The 25,839-nt window shown below is 39.0% G+C and overlaps 1 protein-coding gene across 8 annotated transcripts in view; it reads right to left on the reverse strand.

The window, feature by feature from the left end:
• Nucleotides 1–25,839, reverse strand: part of Vti1a (vesicle transport through interaction with t-SNAREs 1A) — a 318,865-nt gene that overhangs the window by 241,937 nt on the left and 51,089 nt on the right. For all 8 annotated transcript variants that reach the window (XM_028875086.1, XM_028875090.1, XM_028875085.2 and 5 more), the window contains exon 4: nt 5,541–5,618. In XM_028875086.1, coding sequence (XP_028730919.1) covers nt 5,541–5,618 — 78 coding nt within the window. The remainder of the gene's footprint in view (nt 1–5,540; nt 5,619–25,839) is intronic.

Genomic DNA, 25,839 nt, shown 5'->3' on the forward strand with positions numbered 1-25,839 from the left:
ATCTTAACTTCCAAACTGGGACATACCAAAGCAAGGAACCCTCTTATTGTGTTTGTCCTGTAGTCCATTTTCATTAAATCAAATAAAAAACCACTCTTTTGTTAGTAAGTTCTCCTATGGCAACATTTCAATCCCCTACCTTTTCCTATTTTCGTAACTGTAACAGATTATAGCAAGCTTCTAGAAACCAAGAATCTAAGAAATCTATAAATATGGCCCATTCTGGGTATGTGTTTGACATCATTCTAAACCACAAACATAGCTGCATTGTTAAAATTACTACCACAGTTTCTACAATGAACAGAATAAAAGCCCGTGCTACAACAGGCTATGAGCCACATTCTATGTTTAAAATTTGCATCCTCAGCCATTCAGGACTACAACTGATAATTTTTAAACATCCAAGTGTCTGTAACATCTGTTACAACACTTGACACATATAGGCCAATAAATTAAATGATTTCTTTGGAGAAATGTGCTATGAATGGTTCACTATAATTCTCTCTAAAAGTATCATGTTTACCACAGCCCTGAATTCTCAACACTTAATGCTGTTTTAGTCTCAAATCCAAGGAGGACAAGTATGCATTTCAGCTTATTCTGTTATTTCATTTGTTATAGGAAAAGTACTTCCAATCTAGAAGGAAGAGATTCAAATTGTCATAAACCCCTTATAGAAAGGGTTTAGAATTTATTGTATGGCACCTTAGTCTGCACTTAGCAAAAATTTAAATGTCAAAATTTTAATGTCATAGTTTAGACCAGACAAAAAGTTATCGTTTTTAAATATACTCATTCCCTTCCCCACAACCATCCGGTATAGACTGTCTTGTTTCTTCACGTGGAAAGCAACAAATATCCAGTGTAGACTGTCTCATCTTTCACATGGACAGCAACAAAGTTGTTCTCTAGACGAAGTTAAAATTTAAACTAAGATACCTAGCCTAGCACATATTGGAATCTTTCTCTTTGCCATTTGAACATCATGGGAGAAAAACCGCAAACACTAAATCTCAGAGAGACGATGTGGGAATTGATCGCAAGGCTCTTTTCTTTCTGGGACACTATTCTTCAGTTGACTATGATACTTAAGGGGCCAAAGTTTAAAACTACTCTTCAGCAATAGAGTCCATCGGGGCATGCCACCCTACCATAAGCAAGGGTGTTTAAAAATGCTATCCATTTGCTTTTTCAATGGGTCCCAAACAAAAAAACGTTCTATCTTGTTTGTGCTGCATGGCTGCATTCAAGCTCCACACCGGATTTGTAGCTAAGCTAGGTAGAGGGAGGTTTCTAAGCTTCATCTTTTTCCCCCTTTCCTTTTTTTTTTTTTTTTTTTTTGGTTAGGCTGAGAGTTATGCATTGAAGTAAACAAAGATGGTCGCTTTTTGAAAATTAACAATGCTTAGACTCCGCTAGAAGTAGTGATTTGGATATTTATCGAGTTCCCAGCTCCATCATAGCCGCCATGAAAGTGTGCAAAACCATCATGTTGGCTTATGGTAATCCACATCTTTTTTTTTTTTTTTTTTTTTTGAAACAAAGATTTCTCCCCACAACCCCACCCGGAATGCAGAATTTGATACAAGAGGTAATCTGTTCCTTTGTGGGCTGAAAAAAAATCTGGTTTACGCTGGTTTGAACCAGTGGAATCTCTTGTGGTTAAGCCTTCTGCTGTGACTAAAATCAAAACTGCACTGTGGAGCATGCGAGGGTGGGTGCGCGCGCGCCTTGGTGTGTATGTTGTGAGGCGCGTCACGTGACTCCCAGACCTCCCGAATTTTTTTTAAAGCTGATAACGCCACTGCCGTCTCTGTCCGCATACAGATAACGAATAAATGCTGAACTCTATTAACCGCCCTTTACACATTATCGTGGGTCGAACACACAATTTTCTGAACTTATGATGACAGTCTATTTATTTTGCTAGAAACCCCCAGCACGAACGAGCAGATTTGTGCCTGGTAATGATCTGCTCTGCCGGGGCTATATGAAATGATACCGACCTTCTTCAGATCTTGCGGAATTAAATTGACCGACTTCACCCCCTGGTCTGTAGCTGAAGTTTGACACACTTTACGCACAGCAAGCCCAAATCGGAACTTAAGAGAACCTTGTATTAAAAAATTAAGCAATCATTATCTGTTAAATATTGCTTTGCCACAAAAACTTCATCATGTTGGGAACTATTCTACCCTTTATATATTTTAAAAATCTTCTTTGTAGGATCTTCTCAAAGTCACTGGATCAATATAATTTTGCATATGGCAACAGAGAGTCTATTAGTGTTCAAAGCAAGAACTCTGAGCATTCTGTCACCACTTCCATACTCTACTCTGAAAGTCTAGGGTTTTGTTCTACAGTCTGTGTTTTGTTTATTTTGAGAAGGGTTCTCAGGAAAGGAAATCAAGTGCAGAACTCTTGAGCTTTCCACTCTGAGTCAATGCTGTGTCACTGCCCCACCAGCTCAGCTCTCGAGGAAATGAGACACTGCACACGGGAGGGCAGCTCAAGAATGCTTAGGACACTCATTCTTGGGAAGACAGGGACCAGGTCCTCAGCACTTACGGGTGCAAAGCAGATTTTGTCCCCCTTCCCCTTTTTTGGTAAATCCAGGATGAGGTATATTTAACTGAATGAAATAGCTATGAGTCAGAAAGAAATTGCACAGAGGAGTTAATTTTGAATGCAATTAAATGGATATTGTACTGAGGACATTAAAAAAACTCTTGAAAAATCCTTAGTTGTACAAACAGTGGCATTCCCAATCATGGCTGAAGTAGAAATACACCCCAAAGTAAATTATTGTCATTGGTAGCCAGCCAGAAAGAAGTTCAGAGCCATGTGCATCAACAGTCAGTTGTAGACGTCTAACAGAACTGGTCATAAATGCCAAAGAGATAGAGCTAATTGCTACTGTATTCACATTTGTCCAGCCAGTCACAAGGAAGCCACAGTATGGAGGGGGTGCACAAGGCACTGGAGATGAAGTCAGTACTTTACACGTTTGCAGTCATACTTACTGATTGTTTATTTTGTTTTTCCCCTTACGATCACTCTATATATTTAGTTGACAGATACATGCTAATTTAAGTGACTATGACTAACTTTGTTTATACCCAAGCTTTATGTGTATATTAAAAGTACATCATAAATATATGACAAGAATGTCTGAAAGCCAGCGTGTCAACAATCCTTGTGAACATAAATTCTTTCTGGGTAGAAGAGTTTCTTATATAGATTGTGGGTAGTCCTCCCACCCAGAACACAAACCTTCATAGCTTCTGCTCTATAAAAATGTATACGAAGAGCCATTAAAACCTCTTCTGTAGAGAGACCCTCTGCTTTGACTGCTGAGTCAGAATAAGACTGATAGAGAATAAAAGTTATTTTCAAGTAACATCTGAAGCCACTGGTTAAGGGTGTGCTCATTTAAATTCCTACATTATGACAAAGAGCCTCAACACAGGATTTAATGACTTCATCGTGGTATGGAAATTCTGCTCTGCATGGTAACAAATTATCCAAAAAGCTTGGCATGATCTCTTTGAACTTTCACACCTCATTTGAATTTTAGGCTGAGAAGTTCACCTGAGTCCTAATCTGCCATTTACATGTTCTCACGACTGTAAAGCGCCCTGCTGCATTTACTGGAGTGACAGCCACTCATTGCCAACTTCCGGCTCCCCGAGCACTCGCCGAATTTCTAAGTTTGATTCATATAAGTCCAGGGGAAATCTCTGCATAATCACTTTAAAGTGACAGAGATATAATTTGAAAGATTCAGAAACTATGAGCTCAAATCTATTATTGTGGAATATGTTTCTTTAGGCATAAGAATCATACTTATATGCACGTAAGGCTAATGTTTTAGGTGTATTAAATGTCCATTAAGAGAAGTGAACAAGCTTTAAAAAGGCTGCTGTCAGGGAACTACACCATCAGTGCAACGGAAGCCTGGCTTAGACAGCACCCCGCCTTCCTGTGCCTTCCCCATCAGCCAGTGCTCAGACAGGGAAGCACAGCTTCCAAAAGAACTACACGGAAGCTACAGATACACTTCTTTTTGGTTTTTTCTTTTGCAAAAAAGATAATGCCTTTTTTTTTTACAGTTGTTAGAGAAGAAAACTGTGATTCATTCATTAACGAGGCATGCATAATTCAAACGCCACTTTTAAAAGGCAAAAAATATTTTCTCATTCTCACATTATTTAATCTATTATGAGTAAAACTCCCTCGCGACATTACCATTCACTTTCCTTCCACCCCACCTCACTTCAGCTGCTCTCACATTTCAGTCAGGGAAGTTGAAATTGCAAGTCAAATCTGAGCGATGTCTGAATTCAGGCTGATACCATCCGAATAGTGAAGGAGGTGAACACAACAAATGGCCTGCTCGGCAATAATTCTCCCATTTTTTTCTGGTGGATGGATGGGTGCCTTTGTCACACCAGCCTCCTCCCAGGTTACAATGCTCACATGCTGGTGGTATGTAATTTAGTATCAGTAAACATAAACTCCTTGAAGTGGGAAGTGCATTCTGCAAGTTTTAGCATATTGGACGGATGTGCTACATCTTCCTATCAAATCACAGTTCTGTTTTACCCAGTGAGTGGTTCATGTAGGCTGAGAAGTAACCCTTGGAGGACCTGCCTTAGTAAACACATTTAGGTCTTACCTATGATGCTCCCTGTTACCCATCAGTCCCCAGGGTTGTGTGAGACTTTTCAAAATCAGTTCTACACCAAGCAAGTGTCCTGAAACACTTTTTAAAAGAGTAGTATATATCATATATGAACTATGTGAACTTATGATGTCTGCAGCATTAATTCAAAGAAAGTAGTAGGATGCTAATTAGACTCATGACATGACTGTGCCGTCCAATGAGGAACGGCAGACAAGTTGCAAGAACCTTTGAGAAGGAATTATATCATCTCTTTTTTCCGTCTGCAGAACCTAAGGTGCACACAGAGCGTACCCTACTGCTACTGTCACCACGGTCACTCGACAGAAGCAGGGCAGGCCTCTGCCTGGGTGTGCACAAAGTCCCACACTGGTGCTAGCCATTTGCATTTTGGTGAATGTATTTTTAAGAAGCGACACAATAGGAGCCAGAGCTGTGCTGAATTTTGAAAGCTTACTTTCATTTGTTTTGCTGCGAGTGTTGATTTAATTATGCTGCATTCCTATCAAAGCTGCATTATGTACTTTTTTATTCCTCTTACATGTGTTTGAGGTGAAGACCTTGGCTTTGTCTGCAAACAGCGTGTTTCAAGTTATTCCTTAAGTACTAAATAATAAAGAAAAGAGAAGAAAAGAGTTTTTAAAAGATAGCAGACAGTGATCACAAGGTAAAGGGTTAAATGTAAGATCTCCAAGAAACATTTTGAAGTTGATTAAGACTCCAGCTTTGCATTAAACAGTATCGCTTCCACATGAGTTGCTGCTAATACTGTTAGGGAGCAGCTTGAGAGCCCAGTGTGCCTGTGACCTCCTTCACCCTCCAGCCACCCACCGGGCCTTCCTCATTAGCATTCTACCTGGTTCTCTGAGGAATTCCCATCATCCCCTAGGAGCTCATTCCGTACTTCGTCACTGTAGGCGATCCGTGACCTTTTCTATAAAACAAAACAAAAAGGGAAGAGCGAGATGAACGTTAGAAAGTCAATGCATCCGAGCATTATTGGTATTAAGGCAAGCTGTCTCAAACCCTCGGGAGCCCCCTAATGGAAACCCACCAGCAGAGATGAGCAAACCTAACTCAAAGTTCCAGAGCCCAGGAGCTTAAAGGAAATTAGAAGTTTGTTTTATAAAGAAAGACCAACAACGCAAGAAATTTCTGCTTTGTGCTAATGTTCTATGATTTTTCATAAGCAGACTAGAATTAATTTACTTTTCTGTATGTTGTTTGAATAAAACCACTAAACTGGAAGAAATACAGTTCTATAGCTGTACAGTTTTAAAACTCAGGGATTGTAATTAAAACAGGAGTGTATGGGAGTCTCAGTAGGAAATGTACTGTACAATTTAGAGCTCTAAAAATCTCTACTTCTAGGGTAATATTCATTTCACCAACTGTACACTGGGATGCCTGGACAAGCACATCTATATTTCATCATTGTGATGTTACTATCCAGGAAGAGAAGGGATTGTAAAACCATTCCCTAGCTAGCAGTAATTCAAACGTCTCCAACTCCTCTATAAATAATGGCCTAAGGAAGAGTAACGTTGGTGAGGGAAGGGAGAGAAAGTGGGGGAAGGGGAGCAGACAGACAGACACTGGGAAAGCAAATACATTTCCCAATGCCTGTAACTAATGGCAGTGGGCTACGAGTCAACATTTTCAATGAAACTGTGTTTTGTGTGGACCCTACCCTCACCTGTCCAGTCAGAGGGACATGGCTCTAAGCAACTCATGTGTTATCTAAATACACACATTTGGGAAAGCTGGGAGGCTCGGAAAATTAGTTGTGAAACTTGAGTCTGGCTATCAGTCCCTACTTCATCTTCACCAGTTCAGGGTTAAAGGTCATTCTGTTGCCTATTCTGCTTCTCAACTAATTAAGTAAAAATGGTCCATTAGAAAATGGATGAGGGGAAGCTGTTATGTCTTCCCTGGGCTCCTATAGTCTACGACTTCAAGTTCTTACTTGTTCATCTATGATGTGGGGGTGGGGGGGGGAAAGTATTATAGTTTCAAAGGACTACCTGTAATCTATAAGCAAAAGGCAACAGTAAGATTCTGATTCAATTTTTACAGTAGTCAATGAGTAATGCTGCTTGGTCTCAATCAGCTCATTATACCTTCAATCATATTATTTAAAGGAACCTCAGACAAGAACAACCACTGAGTTTCAGATCCTTTAAAAAGCTAGCCTTTCCCAAGTGGGTGCCTTATCTGAAGCACAAAACACAGGAAATACTTTTTTGGACTATTTTCGAAATTCTCCCAAGTGTGGCACATAAAAGAGAATTTGGCTTATTGCATATAATTCAGTTTATTGCTTTTCTGGATGTAATTAAGCAAATGATATGCTGGATCTAGCAGAACCCAGTTTTAAAAGGCTTACTGGAATATCAATAAACATGCACGCCACCCAGATATTTGTTTTAGGAAAACAATGTAGTGTCATAGAATTCTAAAGGTAACTCTCCTTCATCTGAGCCTAGAATCTCGGGGTCATGATGCTCAGCTGAGAGTTTCTTCTGTCTTATAAATCAGCTCTGATAGACTAAGGAAAACAACACAGAGCTATAGAATACTTCAGGATAAAGGACACAGAGGCACTCACCCCAGCCTGCCCAGTGTCTCCCTCTTCAACAGTACTTTCCTGCCACAAATATTTGTCCTAAAACTTAGCAGCTGCAATAGATCTCTATGAGTAGATAAATAAAACCACAGTGGTGTTACAGGGAGAAGAACAAATCAGAGACACAAGTCCTTGGTACATGGTCAGTAAAGACTTCTACATGCGATCTCTTCAAAGCTCAGGAGTGGCCCAATGCATTCATTTGTGAACTCGCCAGACATTTTTTCACCACAAAGAGCATATGCTTAACCTGTTTCTCTTGTTGAAGCTACTATGGATTGCTCGTTTCTACTGACTTGATACAGAAGAGTATTTTAAAATGCTAAGTTACAAGGTCAGCCCATTTCATGGTCTTAGTACAATACTTCGATCATGCCAAACCTCTTTACCCGTTTCAGGAGCCCCACCATCTCAGTCTCAAACCAGCCAGGCAAAAGTATTTTACAGCATTAAAGGAAATAAGAACATTTAAGACAGGCCAATGTATCAGAGCTGCCTTTTGCATTATTCATTTCATCACAATGGGGGACTAAAACATTCCACAGGATGCAAAAATATCATATGGAGATTGTTTTTGTTTTCTTCCCTTTTCACCAAAATATCAACAAATTGGCATAGACTGTTCAACTCCATTATGTTCTTATTTAGATTTAGCATACTTCAAATGAAGAAGAAATTACAAACGTAGAACCCTGAATATCTAATCTTGTTCTGGTTAGGAGGCACTACTTTGACAAGCAGCAATTAAGAGAATACTGGCTCAGCCATAAAGGAAGATGCACCCAGTTATAGGGTGGTATCCATGAGAGTCATTTCTCACCATCGGGACATTAGAGGCTGGTCTTGGAGGGCTTTTCTGGATGTAATTAAGCAAATGATATGCTAAGCATAACAAAGTGGTTCCTGGCAGGACTGACTTAAAAAATGAAAAGACATTTCATTGCAAATATCAGGAATAACTCCTCATGAGAATGGCACAAAATGTGAAAATGGGACTCTGTACTAAAGTTCCATTTCCAAAAATAAAACAAATCCAGGCTGTTCTTTATTAAGAATTATATTTGGAAGCCCAATACTGGTATTTTCTCATAATTTCTTAACATTCAAATTTTTAAGTAAGCTGGCTGTGTGTAATTAGCCATAATCCATTCTTTGACGTCACCATTGCACTGCTTGAAAATAACAACAACCAAGACATAAATAAAGACAAAATTCTTTTGAATGACAAATGGCTTGTTTTAAGGATAACTGTTCCTAAAACATCAATAAATCATGTTATCTTTTATGAAATGTTAAAAACCTCATGCTTGATTACTAAGTATCTACATAATGCTTTAGTTTAGAAGATTCTAAGTTAATGAACTGAAACCTTTATTATATCTTTATAAACCTAAAATATTTTTACTTTATTATTAAGACTATAGAATCTGTACTTTAGCCAAATGCAAGCATGAGAATTTGAGCTGGAAATGTCACACATTCAGCTACAGTTTGAAGGAACCCAATTCATAATGCATTTTATAAATAGTTAATGACTTCTATACATAAGCTAACCAGGCAAATCAAGAAATTGTCAACATTTTTAGTCTTGGTTGTCAGTTACCACTGTCTACTGGTGCTCTGCGTGTGGCTTCAGGAGAGGTCCGAAACTCTGTGCAGTTTGTAATCTTCTGCAGTGTGGAAAGGCTTCAAATGATCCTATTTCAAAACATACACACGTGTGCACACACATGCATACACTCACACTCATTTAAGAGCAGTCCTCACTTTAATTGTGTGCTTATGTAAAACTTACTTTTTCTATGATTTATACTTCATACTTCAAATGAACTAGATACAGTTGAAAAAAACTCTGTCGTACAGATACGACAAAAATGTGACAAATTACCAATTGACTTCTTTCCCCCGAAAAGTTTGAGGTACCAAGTTTCTCTCAATACTCTAAAATGATGACAAAAGTGACTCTGTAGTTATGAAATTAAGAATTCCAGATGTAAAGAGATTTTGGTTGATATGAACAGGATGCTTGCTTACTGATTGGCTGGTTTTCTTAAATTCAAACAGGGGCACTTGTTCAGGTTGGTCTAGAAATTAGGCTTGAAATAATCTATCTACTTGACCTACACTTTGACATTTCCCAATTGAGCTCACTGTGTCTGTGGACACACACTGCAAAACTGGGTACAACATGAATTAACTTAGTTTAAATTAATTAAAAATTGTCATCTCTGGTACTGCCTGTTGTATGACTCTATATGGGACACACAGTATCTGCAATCAGAATGAGGCTCTACAGCCTACCACAAGTAATAACATAACAATGAGGTTGGTTTATTACTAAAGCATATATGAGAATTTAATTTCCATGTTGTGCACATGGCAAAGCAATTGCTTAAATTGCCTCACCTGGGAATTTAATGCAATGTTATCATCAGACCAGCCACATTGTAAATAGATTTATAATGCTTTCCATGTGCTGTGCTCAGTTGCATATGAATTAAGTAATGATCTGGTATTACAATAAAATCAGCTAGTTCCCACACCTGGCAAACAGGATATTTCACTAAATTAATAGCCATACAGCTACATCACAAGGCATAGGAGAGGAAACCATCTCCAAGGCATTTGACTTGAGTCTTACATGGGAAGCAAATAACACCACGGGTATGTACAATGTCACTATACTGAATGAGCTGTTCAAGACAATCTGTTCCTAACATCTGTATTACTGAATTAAGACTTTCTCATTCCCATTCACTCTTGGCCTAATTTCCTTCATTCAGTACTCTAATTACTAATCAGCAATCCGCAACATTCACAAACACCGAGAAAGCCCTTTATTCTAATCTACATGCTGCAGACAGCCAAATAATTGATACAAAGTGCAATGTGGTTTTGGTATAATGAAAGGAACAGCTTGTCCCACTTCCTAATCAAATTGGTCTATAGCAGCAACAGTTAATAGGTTTCTCTATAGGTCTAAAACAAACTACTCATGCTGGCCAGACTTTTCCAATACTTCCACCATGGTTTTCAGTCTCCTTATATTTAATAATGCCCACAGTTACTAGGTGACACACCTATTAAAACCTGATATGCTTTCAGAGCCAAAGAATTTCACTGCTCCAAAGAACTTAACTGCTTCTGTTATAATTAACACTTTGGGATATCTACAGAACACTATGAAATTATATTTGTTAGCAAGCCATATGACTGTTGGCCATCACTTCTTACCTAATTTTATCTGGTTCTAATTAAATAACATCACAGCACTAAAATGTCCAGCTAGTATGTTTGAAAATACATATACCTCAGCACCAAGTATTCAATTTCTAAGCACACTTCTGTTTGTCCACAGCTAGGTTCATCCTTCCAGCCACAGAGTAATTTCTGTGACAACATCTCATCCTACACAGTTCAGATAAAGGCAAAGCAAACTCACAGGCAAGGGTCTGATTACTGGCAAGTTGTTAGGATGAAAAGGCACAGGGAGCTGAATGAGAAACACAGACACATCTCAGCCAGCGATCCTGGTCACTAGGTCTTCTGAGCATCACATTCCTCATCTCTAAAATGTGATCTTAACACTTATTTCTTTTGGTTATTGCATGTATTTAAATACAAACAAATGTAAATCTTTCTTAAGACTTTGGCTAGGATAACCTCAGCAAGCACGTTCCTGTAAATACCACCCGATAAGACACATAAGGATCCAATGAAGCTGATATACACACATGACTAAGAATACAAATTAGTGCATCCTTCCTAAAGATGCATTTCCAACACACCAAAAGGAGCTTGAGAAATTCCACATACTTTGACTCAATAAATCTGATACAAATGGTGCTGTAATTTCAGGTGGTTTGCAAACAAGAAACAAAAAAACAACCCCCCCCCCAAAAAAAAAAAAACCCGAATGTAATTCTTCAGTATTATTCAAGGAAATTAGCTCCTGTTTCTTTTAAGGAATTATTCCACTAAGCATGGCTGTCCTTGCTCAACTCTTTAGACACTAAACAATCTTTAAACTTGAGAGTTAAACATCAAGGGCCTGGTCAGCACGTTGCCAGTACTTAGCATCAGTGATGGAAATAAATATTCTCGTTTTTATAAGATATTTATTTACTTACTGTGTGTGTGTGTGTATGTGCGTGCACACGCACATCTCCCCCCCCCCGTGTGCGCGTGTGTGTGTGTGTGTGTGTGTGTGTGTGTGTGTGTGATGCTGTACATATGGAGATCAGAAAACCACTTGTAGGTGTCAGCTCTCTCCTCCTACCATATGAAATCTAAGCTGAGTCACCTCAGTTATGCAGGAATTTATACTTTCTATTCAGCACTAACTCAAGGCCAAGGGACCACACTCATACCACCAGAGAGGAAATACGAATAAGCCCTGCCACTAGGCATCACCAAGTGGGAAAACCAGCTTAGCACGAGAGCATCAGATAATTCTTTGTTCTTCAGGGTGAAATATTAGGGAAAACAGACTTAAATATCTACAACTTTTTAAAAAATAATCATTTATTATTTTCACTTGTACTTTCAAGTATATTTGACATATTTAAAGTGGGTTTGTATGTTTTAGCTGTACATTATGAGATAAATTACATCACATTTCTTACTTTCTTAGAGTGAGCCATAATACACACATGAATATTTCTGTACATATTATGAGGTTCTCTGTGTATATATAAACACAGAAACTCACACAAATCTATATGCAACCCATATGGAAAAAGAATTCTTTGTGTTGCGCAGTGCTAAAATAGAATTGCTGCTACATCATTTAATGATTTGCAAAACAGGCAATCCCAGAACTCAGGTAACTGCACCTCTTCATCTCCTCTTCCAGCATTTCCAAACTTGGTCTGAGATTTCCGTCTAATGCTGGTATTTCAAACTTGAGTTACCTGGGATCACAGCCCCACTTGTTTGCACACACTTGTAGTTTACAACTTTTGACACTGATACTAAATATAGTATGGCCATATCTTAAATTATGCTGCCTTGTCAATTAACAATTAAGTTACCTCAATCAGAAAATCAGCTTATGTTAAAATGACCAGATGTTGGCATCAGCATCTGGAATTGTCTAAGTATGCAGTGAAAGAAATTCTTTAAAGTCTTTCTGAGTGCAAAATAAAATAATTCCACAGACTTAGCCTGAAATATCACCCACACTGGAAATGATACTCTGATAAATGAAAGCCATGATGTTGCAGAATATTATTTTAAGGTATGTTACATTTATTTATGCTCTGGAACATTTGTTTAATGATGCAAAGATGTGTTGCATTCTTTTATGTTGCATTTGTTTAATTCTATGAAGCTGTGTTACTTTGCCTGTCTAAAACACCTGATGGCCTAATAAAGAGCTGAATGGCCAATAGCGAGGCAGGAGAAATGATAGGTGGGGCTGGCAGGCAGAGAGAATAAATGGCGAAATCTGGGAGGAGAAGAAGGAATGAGAGAGGAAGGAAGAGGATACTAGGGGGCCAGCCACCCAGCCACGGAGTACGAAAGAAGATATACAGAAGACAAAGGTAAGAGCCCAGAGACAAAGGTAGACAGGCTAATTTAGGTTAAGAAAAGATGGCAAGAAACAAGCCAAGCTAAGGCCAGGCATTTATAAGTAAGAAAAAACCTCTGTGTGGATTTACTCAGGATCTGGGGGGCAGACCTCCAAAACAGCCAGAAAGAGTAGAGGAAAAACCAACCAACAACACCATTCAGCAGATGTTTTGTTTGTTTTAAACTCAACTACTAAAGCAGGATATATACATTAATGTAATTAACTCACACAATTATAATTTCTCTATGGAATATGCCCACAGCCATAATTTTGGTCATTTACATATCCAAGAACAAATGATGCTGGGGGCTCCATGTAACTGACCCAAAGAACCATACCAGGCATCCTGCAGACCATAACAGAATTCAAAAGTGGTTGGTTTTCAGCCAGAAGATGAGTGTTCTACCACACCACAGGACTTAGACCTCCCAAGGAGAACAAGTCTCCTATGGTGGTATTCTTTCCACCACCTTCTTCTATTGGACACACACCACTGAGCTCTGGTCTTTGGGTCCAAAGGCAAGGGTGGCTACACTACTCTTCTTGTTAGATGAATTTATCATCTATAAAACTCTTAGCTTTTGTTTCAGGTCATCCTCCTCCAAAAACAAATGATAATCACAGTAAGTCTTAGCATACACACTGGTGTCAGCACCTGGAATATTCACAATAACTCTAAGGGTTGGAGGATGACAAATACTTAAAGTTAAATGTTTACTTGCTGGGCGGTAGTGGCACACGACTTTAATCCTAGCACTCGGGAGGCAGGGCCCCAGGTGGATTTCTGTGAGTTCATGGCCGACCTGGGCTACAGAGTGAGTTCCAGGAAAGGCGCAAAGCTACACAGAGAAACCCTGTCTCAAAAACAAAACAAAACAAAAAAGTTTTACTTGACAGAATAAAGTCTCTGATGTCAGAGGATGAGTCACAGCCACAACTGTGGGTGTTAGTGAACTATGTTTCAAGACTTATTCTTCAAAGACTGCACCATGATCTACTCATGGGGCTGCAAGGAAAGCCACGCCAGTTATACAAATGTGTTAAGAACCTAAACTGCCTACAGACACACTGTACAGTTACTCTGGACCCAGTCATCTCACAGATAACAATTCTATAATCATTTCCTCTTGCTTATTTTTGGACCACTTTAACAGATTCTTTATTTTAAAATATGCTGCTATAGTGAAGTAATGGTACTCAGTGTTCAGGGTTGCATGATATTTTCAATGCTTTATGGATATAGCCAGTAAATCTGCAGGGCATAGGCAACATCTGAAGTCACTGTTGGAATAATACTTCTGTACACTGTGAAAATGTGTTGCTCTCATTGTTAATAAAAAGATGATTGGCCAATAACGAGGCAGGATTTTTGGAGCAGAGAGAATACTGGGAAGAAGAAGGGTAGAGTCAGAGGAGTCCCAAGCCAGACAGAAAGCAAGCAGGACATGCAGGAGAGGTAACAGCCATGAGCCTTGGGGCAGCACATGGATGAACAGAAATGGGTTAATTTAAGTTGTAAGAGCTGGCTGGAGACAAGCCTGAGCTATCGGTCAAGCATTTATACTTAATATTAAGTCTCTGTGTGGCCATTTGGGAGCCTCTGGTATGACAGAAAAGTCCGCCTAACAATGGCATTCCAGTGTGGGGCCTGAATTTTCACATAGGGCCTGAGAAAGCTAAAAACAAACAAACAAAAAATAAAAACAACAACAACAAACTAAGTAAAAACACCTGGCTCAGCACCATCAGGCACCAGCATCCCAGAGCTGGGGGTTTAAATTCAGTTCCTGGTTAAGAAACAGAGCTCTCAGGCAGGCCCATGGGGCACAGAGCTTGTCTCTCATAGACCTAGGTGCTGGGTGGAGCCCACCACCAAAGCTGAGGCCTAAGCATGCCATTTAGCTATTTAAAAGCTCATACAAACAGAAATAGATAGCAATATGCAGTAAAGACGGATTCAGGTGGAAAAAAACCTCTAAACAAGTTACAAAATGGCATAGGCTTAAGAAAGAAAAGAAAATGGGTATAGACAGTCATAGAAAAAATAGTTTAAAAATAATTAAGTGAAGTCTTTAAAGAGAGTAAAAGTAATATATATAAAAAATGTCACTAGATGGAAAATGCACAGAGAATCTGGGTTCTGTATGATACTATGTTGTCTCTGAATTTTTTGATTGTTGATAGATGAGTGACAACTGCTAAGACATCTTGGATTATAAAGGCTGCTGGATTAAATGAACCTATATATTTTTAAATGTCTTGACTTCAAAATGGAAGTCAAAAGATATGTTGCTTTGGGAAAGAGGTTATGCTGTTGTTCCCACAGAAAATGGAAGGCTGTGAATTCATTCCAGGTTGAGATGGATCAGGTTTGATCGGGGCAGAACCCCTGAAAACCTGACTATAGACATAAAGAAATAAACCTAGAAAAACTACAAAACATGTAACATATATTCTACCTTCTCAAACATAAAACAAAAAGTCATCTTTGGCTAACTTGTGTACAACACGCAGTCTATACTCGTATTAATACAGAAATGTATGTTACCTTTAAACGTTTATGTATTTTCAGAACAAGGAGACCAGACACCAATGAAAATGGATGGCCCAGGTGATCCAGCATCTCAACATGCCTCTGTTACAGTCTCCTCAAAAGTCTGCATCCAGAACATCTTCAAGGCTGTTGGCTGAGATGGTCCAGCCAGCCTCACAAACTACTCCAGCCAAGACCTAGCAATTACCCTGATTTTCTCAAGGTTCCCCCAAAGATACCAGTGCCCACAGACAACAAAAAGTAGTCTAAAGAACAGCATCCCTATTCCCAAGAGATGGGGTATGGGTGGGTTTTGGTTATTCAACAAATTATGGATATTTGTCATTGCTTAGGAGGGTTGGTTAAAAACTGTTATTGGTTTTAGTGTTGTTTTTTTTTTTAAAAAAGGCTAAACAAAAGAGTTACATTCAAAGATATCTTTATAAAGGAAAAAAGGGGGATATGATATAGTAATGATAGTTGAATCTACTTTAATCCAAAAAAGCAACTATTAATCTCAAAATATTTTACATTGGTATAGATTTTGGTTTATTGATACAAATTTAAAGTTATTCTTTATACTATATGTATGTTTCTACTCTTGCTTGGAGTACTGTGCTTATACAACTCATTTAAAAATATAATTAAGTATAATTAAGAAATACAGGTTAGTAGTTAGTCATCTATAATAAAACTTGTAGTCATATTAGGCATGTTTTCAAGGTTGAACAGATATATTTAGATAGGTAGATGGTCTTCAAGCACTTCAAAGACCTAAAGAAGATGGCATTTAACATGTTTTAATAGTATAAGACTTTTCTTGACAGTGAGACACGTCTGCTCCTGGCAATACCAATTTACTTCAGAGATGATAAGCATTGAAGAACCTCCGTATGGAATTTGCGTTCCTTATGCCAAAAGCTAGCCATTTGGGCAAAGGAACTGCTCTTGCTTCAATTACTGACAGTATACTGTCCAAACTGGTACAGCAGGACAAAAATGAAAGCAACTGCCAAAACTTTGCCAAGACAAGGTAGGACAGTCCTTCAAAATTCCCTGCTTCTCAGAAAAGTCTGTCAGATATATTAGGCCTGTAGGCCAAAGATGGATGCCCCAAGATTATAGAACAACTTTGGGTGACTGTCCAGGGAGCCAGATGTCCCTGTCATTTAGTAACATTTCACCCTTCTGGGGTCTTTGATGGAGTTAAAGACTAAATAATTAGACTCAAAGTTTTCCTTAGTTATGATAAGAGGTAAACTAGGCATAAAACTTTAGACTCACAAAATAAGATAGATAATAAAATTTTTTCTCTAAATTTGCCAAATATAAGTAGAATGGATATTGTAACTGCAATTCTTACTTGATAACTGTTTTTGTTTATATCATTTTACTACATTAAAGTTAAAACCTTCCTTTTTAATTAGACAAAAAGGGGGAAATGTTATGGAATAAATCTTTCTGTATACTGTGAAGATGTGTCTTTGCCAAAGCGCATGCTCATTTGTTAATGAAGAGCTGACAAGCCTATAACTGGGCAGGAAGACAGTTGACAGGAGAGCCAAACTGGGAGGATGCTGGGAAGAAGAGCAGAGTCATGGAAATCTGAGGAGTCACCATGAGACGTAGAGCCAGCAGGATGAGCAGTACATACATAAGGAAAACAAGCGCCATTGTAGCACATAGATTAATAGAAATGCGTTAATTTAAGTTATAAAAGCAAGCTAAAAAAATCCTAAGCTATCAGCCGAGCATTTGTAATTAATAATAAGTTTCTGTGTGGTCATTTGGAGCGTGGTTGGACAGAACTGACTGATGATCTAGACAGAAAACTCCACCTGCACACTGTAGCCCAAACTTTCTTTTAGAACACTTTGAAAGTTACTTCTGTACTAGGCAGATCCAAAAATAACTTAATAAAGTATAAATATTAACATCTGATTCATAAGCAAAACATCTTTTCTAAAACCTTTTCCATTTTAAATAAATTAAAATCCTGCCTACTCAAAGGCTTTGCTTTAGCAATCAAGTAGTATATTTTTTTCATCTCTAATATTTTATTCTCTACTTATTTCTTCCTTTAAATTTACATATACTTCTAAGGGTACCCCAGCTTTCCATATTTTAAAAATTTCTATCATCTTGGACCATTCTTTCCAGCTGGTACCCAGTCTCCCTTTATCCTTTCCTTCTCATCCAAGCTACTTAAATATGAGACTGACAGTAACCATCTACTGATGTCCCATTCGCTCCTCAACTTGCTATAAACAAGCCTGTCTGACCACTCTTCAAGTGTCCCCAGGATGCCCAGAGATTTACTATCTGTCAAAATCTACTGACTCTGTTTATTTAAAAAACTTTTTGATTTTGATAGTTTTAGATTTATATAGAACTTACAATGGAAAGAGAGTTCTCATTCAGGCCACACCGGTTGCTATCAGCTAAGGAGTCACATGTCCATTCTCCTCTCATATTAGATTGCATGTCTCCTTGGCTCCTCTGACTTGTGATAGTTTCTTGGTCTTGCTTTTGATGACTCTCAAATTTTAAGCAGTTCCCTCAATTTGGATTTGTCAGAATTTTTTTTTTTCCTGGACTAATAATCTGGAGTGCCATGCTTCTACGAGAAAGGACAGAGGGAAGGTGCTATCTACCACATCAAATTAAGGCCACTTACTATCAACAAGATGTCCCTGTTGTTACTCTTGATCTCTTGGCTGAAGCAGTACTTCTCAGGCTTCTCCACTGTGGAGTAAGTTATTCAGTTACCCTTCACATGCTGCACTCAAAACAAGGACACTGAACTCCATCTCCATCAGGGCAGTGTATCTGTATAAATTATCTGATATTCTTCTGTGTAGGAGATTTTCCTACTTAACAACTATTCAATCATTTGTCAGTATGAACTTGTATTTATTTGTTCTTTGGGTTGTTATCAATACTACTTCATTTATTTGTTGCTTAGTTTGAATGAGCTTCAGCCTCAGTCTCCTTCTTGATAGGCCCTCTTGGTGCAGTGTTGCTATCACCCTGCACTTCACCAGCTTGCTCCTCGGCAGCCTCAGCAGCCTCAGCAGCCACCTCTGAGGGAATCCCAGGCACTGCCAGCCTCTGCCCAATCCCCTTCATCATCACTTCTTTCTCAATCTAACCATGAAATGTTCTCTTCATCTTTAGGCCATTTCTCACTCATCTGCATGGTCTTATCTGTACCCATCATCTACTACCGAGAAACTGTTAAACTCACAAATCCAATTTCCTCTGGGTATCTTAACCTAAGGCAGTGGTTCTCAACCTTCCTAATGCTGCACTTTTTAATACAGTTCCTCATGTTGTGGTGACCTCCAACCACAAAATTATTTTGTTGCTACTTCATAACTGTAATTTTGCTACTGTTATGAATTGTAATGTAAATATCTGATATGTAGGTTATCTGGCATGTGACTGCCCCCCAAAGGGGTCACAACCCACATGTTGAGAACTGCTGACCTAAAGGTATCTCTAGCTCAACACGGCCCTGGAACATTATCTTTCTTCCATACAGATTCTTCCTGTTTTCATTTACTCAATAGGTGATGGATGTTATGTTGCATATGATATTCTAAGATACGCACATAAAAACGAACTCATACTCCCCCTTATTTCTCTAATCTGTCAATCAGCAGGTTCTAGCAATTAAACTCTTATTTTTTAAGAGTATCTCCACCTGGAGCTCTTTAATACATTTCAAGGATGTCTGTTACCTTTTGCATTCAATCAATTCCTCCTTCATAATTGCGGCTACCACACATTTCATCCTTTGGGAGATAATTCTACAGAAAGACTCACATGTTTTTAGATAGAGGTAAGCCAACAGGGACGAAGTTTCACTTCTTCATCTTGGGAAGAAATGAAGACCCCCTTCAACCCGATCTCTAGCAGACTATCAGAGCTGAAGAAGAATAGCAGCCTAAAGATGTAACTTACTTCAAAATGACAATGTTAAACAGAAAGCAACTTCATTCAGCAAAAGCCAATGTGCTGTGGGAAAATGCTAAGCAACTATACTCCTCCAACTTCAGAAGCCTATACCACATTCCTCTTTAATTTCAAGTCCAGGAACATCTCATATCAGCTGTTATTGCTCTCATGAGGTAGCCAGCCCTGTTTTGACTATGAAGGAGCGGTGTGCATGCATATTTCCCTCTGTGTGATTTTAGACCCCAGGAATATGGATCACCTCTGTTATCTGCATGAAGAAGCTCTGCTACAAGCCTGGCATTCAGGTTGCTTTTATCTCCAAGACCCCAAATTGTACTGTTAGGCAACAGAGGGCACTTATCTAGATTGAACTGTCAGACAAATAGATGTTCGTCAGCCATTCAATCTGTGTTGGGGAATATGCCAACAAAAACAAAACCCAGCAATTTAAAACAACAAACCCATCCTCTACTGACAAGAACAAATTGCTGTATTTCAAATGAATAAGAATTACAATAGATCACATATCCTGACTCTATGTGCTTCAGAAAGAAAAATATTCTTAGAACTAATATTGCCTGTTTGCTTTTTTTTTTTTTTTTCCTGGCAGTAGTGAACATCAAGCAAGCATGGAACATGTTTAAAATTAATAACTATAAGAGAAAAACAACAAGCAGGAATTAAATGTCATCAGAGGAGAGTACGGCTCTCTGGTAGTTTCAAAAGCAGCATTCAGTGGCTGCCAAAGGTGACATGCTCTGTGCCCTAAGCTTGTTCTTGGCCTGTGGTCCTACCAGGGAATTGGTTCATCTTCAAGGAAATAATCTGAAGAGCAAGACCAAAATTCTTGAACCTAAACTGATTCTGGATCTGTTTTGCTTTTGATTTTTCGAGACAGGATTTCTCTGTGTAGCTCTGGCTGTCCTGGAACTTGCTTTGTAGACCAGGCTGGCTTCAAACTCATAGAAATCGGCCTGCCTCTGCTTACCAAATACTGGGATTAAAGGCATGCACCATCACTGCCTGGCTGGCTCTGTATATTCTAGGTCCACAAAAACAAAGCTTTAATGAACTGACCTCACTGGTTACAGTGTCTTAGACAATTTAGAACAATGTGCTAACAAAGTTGGTGTTAGTCCTAAATATTAAAGTTGTTAATAAGTCAATTACATACAGCAACAGAGCTTTAGGAATAAAAAGAACACTGATTTCCCCATTAACTATCTGAGCAGTTTAACATCTCACTCTATGGTGTCCCTTATACCACATCTTCATTCTGGAACTTAAATAGCTGCTCCTTTATTCAGAATCTAATGTACCCTTCTCCTGCATTTTGGAGCTAATGCAGCTACTCCTTCAGTCTGGTCTAATGCAGCTGCTCCTTCCATGAGATTCAGTTTTGGAGCTGAAGAGACAGAAACTACTGTGACAGATGTCAGTAAACACGAGAATTTAGCCCTATGATCAGCACTCACTTGAAACAAAAAATGAGTTTCTGGCACAAAAAAACGTCACCGAGTCCGTATAGTTTTAGTACAAAGAAATTTTACAGTAGAAGATATTTACATTCTGAAATGAGTTTCCTTCTGCTAAAATCATGAAATAACATCTTGAGACTTTGAAAATCCTGTAACAGGCCTTATGTGTTGTGGTAACAAGTTATTTCAAGACTTAAAACTTTTCTAAAGAACAAACAAGAAAATAATAAAGTCCATACAATAAAATATATTAAAAGGATTTCCCTAAGAGCAGTTACGATGATAACAGAAAGATCAGGTAATATAAAGCCTCAAGTTGCCTGCATGTTTGGTAAATAATTGAGCTGTGGGAGCTGGGCAGACAGCTCAATAGTTAGGAATACCGACTGCTCTTCCAGAGGACCTGGGTTTGATTCCCAGCACCCACACAGCAGCACACAACTGTGTATCATTCCAGTTCCAGGGGATATAACACCCTCTTCTGGACTCCATAGGTACCAGGCATGAATGTGGTGCATAGTCATACGTGCAGGCAAAATACCCATATACACAAAATAGTTACTTTTTTCAAAAACATTTGAGCCACAGAACAAAAGTTATTTTTACTTTGGAGAGTTGGAAAATTACTTTTAAAACACAATACAATGGTGGTACATTTCTGTAACCCAATAATGGGGAGGACGAGGCAGGAGGCTCAAGTGCTAGAAGCTAGCCTGGACTTATAGTGAGTCCCAGGTCAGCCCGAGCTACAGACCAGACCATACCTCCAAAACCAGAAAGTACCAGGAACAACTCTGACACGTCCCTCGAAAAAGAACCAGATGCTCAATACACACAGCTTACTCAGTGGACTGATATGAATTATGCACGCATGTGCACACACACAGATTTGCAAAAATATGTAAATATTGATAAAGTATGTATCTATGTTCTTTGCATCATTCTTCAAACCTTTTTGAATGTTTAGGATTAGGGGCAAATATAGTTTTAGATACTAAAAAAAGTGTGAGAACATTATTGGTGAAAGTGGGGTGCAGGTTAGCTAATTGTTAAATAAATCCTCGATTAGGTAAGTAAGAGTGTTAAACAAAAATATAAAACAATCTTTTTTTAAGTTAAGGCAACTTCAACTATAGTTTTTACCATATATTTTCTTTCTTCCTAGTGCATTTTGGGCATTTATTCAGACAGTTGTAAGTCAGCAGCATGATTTTGTTTCTTTAGTTTACTTACTAGTATAGATTCCAAAACCATGGCTGAGATACTGAAAGTTGTCATTTTGAAGTAAAAGAACATTATATACTGTATGAAATGTTTGGCAATGAAACATAATCTTTTTCTCCATTTTATTTCAGATTACAAGTTTTGAAGGCAGAATTCTAAATCAGATTGCCTAGCACAGAATACATAATTTATTTATTTATCTTTTTAGAAGTTCCTGGAGGAAAGCAGTACAGTCTCACTGGAGTGTTGTAGCACGGACCTAAAATCCTTTGCTGTGTTCTCAGGCCACCTGCTAATGTTCTGAACAGAGTACACACTTTCAGGCACTTAGACAAATGCCCAGTGAACTCGAAGTTGACTTGGCAGTGAAGGCTTTGCTGATCTGTCTAATTTTGACTGTGATAATACTGGACAGGGAGTGAATGTAATCCTGGTCTCTGAAAAGAACAGAGCCAATTTTGGCGCTCTATAAATATGCAATAATAATAGGACCTCAGGGCTAGAAGGGACCTTGAGAGTCCTCTAATGTGCCTCCCTCCCTCCCTCCCATCACCTTACACTGAATAGATCACATCAAGACCTTAGAGAGGAGGTCCCACGACTTCCACAAAGAAGCTCGCCGACAATCACTGGTTGCTGTCGGGGTTGTTTTCTGAAATCTCACTAACCGAAGGACTGCAGTTACACACACAGTAAAGACCAGCAAACAGCTGCACACCACACTTGGCTCAAGAGCCCTGTGTGCACAGACTGGAAGACATCTGGCAACTCTGCAACCTTCCATTCAGGGAAAATGATCCCGGGATCTTCATTCATCTTCCTAATTTTCCAACCCTTTAATCATCTAAGGGCGCAGCACAGAATTCTCTCTGAATTATCTTTAGGCACAGTTGTCCCAATTGTATACAGAGATGGACAGAAGATTCTTCTAGAAACTAACATGGACCAAAGGACACTCAGTCTAACTCCAATATGTAAACATAGGAAGGTAATTTATTTTTCTGTTTTGTTTTTTTTTTTTTCTAAATCTCTGCCTTATATGCACATTTTTTTTCTTCTTGTGCTGGGAATTGAACTCAGAACTTAGGAACATGAGAGGCAAACACCACTAAGCTGTGACACTAGCCCTGTACTCCAGTTTGGGTTTTATAGTTATTTGCTACCACTCAGTACGTTAGTTTTCTTACCCTTTGATAAAAACATTATCAAGCAGGCAAGCCTCAGATTCAGGCGTTTCATGACCTGAGCTCAGATTCTAGCTGAGATTAAGAACCCTGTGTACTTTCAGAGAGCGTGCAAGAAAGCTTTAGGACAGACACTGAGTCTACTGCTCAATGCGTAAGAGAAACGTCACCTCTCTGCTGACAGAACCACTGAGGAAGCCGGGGGCCAGGAGCCACTCCTCTAGCCACCACCGACAGACTTGTCTGCTCAGGGCCACCCCTGCCTGACAGCAGACAAGGCCAAAGCCTTCCTGACTGGGAGGACCAGACAGCTCTTCACTTCCTCTTGGCTCCTGGAACTCAGTTTGGCCTCTCATTTTTGGCCTTTTAGCTTTGACTCTTTGTTGATGTGTGATCTCAACCTTCTCTGCTTTGAACCTCTGAATTTTCTAAGAACTTAGGTTCTCACTCACCCTTTTGCTCTGTCTCTTAAAGAGAAAATACTTTATCCCAAGCTCTGAAGAACTCACACAGTAATACAACATGAAAGTGTCAAAGACAATGCACTTCATTATCAGCACACTGCTTCCTAGTCAGAGTTAAATTAACTACAATTCAAATCCCAGCCCTGCTCTGTCTGTGTGACTACGGGGAGGATGCAGTATCTCTATGTCTCAGTCAACATATCAGATGCAAAGACTGAACGGCACTCTGTGGCCACAGCCTTCTAGCCATTGTTCTTGCTGGTAGATGAGGAATAAGAAAAAATACACTCTGAAATCTCTACTTTGGGAAAAACTAGAAGTAGCTATTATTCACAGACCCACATACATGGAGAAGAGTCCCAAAGCTAATGAAATCACACAGAGGCCACGTAAGGAAGGTGACAAGGCCTGGGGGTATCACAAGAGTATTCAGCAACAGCCGGACTCAAAAGGCATCAGCCAGAGCAGACCATTCTGAAGTATGAAACCTCGACTTGGGGCTTTGAAATCATGAGTGTAGAAACAGGAGAAATCCAGATGTTGGTAGAAGCACCCCAGACAGGAACTGTTCAACATAGGAGAGGTTGCAGGGCTATATATACGGAAGAAGTCTGCTTCCCAGAGTATGGGAAGAAAGCACGAGAGACCACTGTTTCCATGAGCAAACACAAGCTAAAGAAACTACACAATCATAGTTTTGAACATGTACCAGAAAGCCCATGATCTAAAGATAAGAAAACAAATTTATTATATGGTATATAACTAAAGAATCCAAAGACATGTAGGGGTCTTTAAAGCACAGGAAGAAGGTGGGTGCTTGCCAGACTAAAATTTAACACACCAAGGCTAAACCATTAAAATGGCAGCAACGTAAATAAACGACATTTTATATGGTGCGAGCTGAAAGGATTCTTCGCTAACAAAACAGCCCCACTAGAGATGTTGCCAAAGGACCACATTCTTGTCTGCCATGCATAAGGCCTTCAGCCTGCAAATAAAAGGGTTATGCACATTGAAGGTTCTTTGAGAACTAAAAAAGACAAACCTCCAGTTAGAATAAATTAGGGGCAAGCATTTTTTTTCTAATCATGTCATGAAGTTCATGGCCTATATAAAGGCAGACTATATACTACAGCAAAAGTCAAATGGACCCTACTGGACATGCCTCATGCTGTCCCTAAGGTAACATGACACCGTTTGGAAGTGGCTCAATGACCTAAAGGTTCACACTGTAATTTCTGTATGAGTTGTCAAAAAAAAAAAAAAAAAAAAAAAAACCACCAAGAAGTATAACTAAAATTGAAAGAGTATAGAGTAGACAGACCAAATACTTAAAATTGTGTCTTTTACCCCCCACCCAAAAACCCATGAAATCAGGAGCTATTGACTGAGACTGATGACATACGTTTGATGAATTCATACAACAGACTCTCTGAAGCTATTAAAACAAAAGAAAGTCCAAGCTCTTCACATACTGAGAAAAAAAAAACTCCCCCAGACCACTCAACAATTAAAAAGCAACATGTGGAATTTTGCAGAGCACACCATTTTGTTATTATTTAAAAGAGAGGGGAGAGAACGCACACCTGTATTTGTTTATATACCAATCAGAATCTGGGGAATGCATAACAAAATCACTAACCATAGATACCTGTGTTGGGAATCGGGGAGGAGCAGATGAGAAACTAGGATGGGAAACAGATGTGAAAGGGAGAATTCCCCGAGTATCTTTATAATCACCATGACCACCTTCACCACGCCAGTACCACCGTCTCCAGCACCCGGTGAGTATGATTTTAACACCGTGACAGAGAAATTCAGGTTGTATTTTTAGCACAACTTATCAGCACTTGCCTATGAATATTTTGCTGGATAGCTTACATAATAGGGAAATTTCAAGGTTACAGAATTTTTCCAAAACAGTGTGATCTTTTGGATTACTGAATCATTTCCCAAGGGAAAAGGAATGGCCAGGATGCTGATCAGGCTGCCACAGGAGGCAATCACATTCTAGACCCTGAAAAGAAGGGACAGGAATTTAATTCTTTTTACCCCTAGCTTCTGCAGATCTGTGACATCAGATGTATATGCAGATCTGTGCATAGGCAAAG

This window comes from Peromyscus leucopus, chromosome 1, assembly GCF_004664715.2.
Source record: "Peromyscus leucopus breed LL Stock chromosome 1, UCI_PerLeu_2.1, whole genome shotgun sequence".
Taxonomy (NCBI): Eukaryota; Metazoa; Chordata; class Mammalia; order Rodentia; family Cricetidae; genus Peromyscus; species Peromyscus leucopus.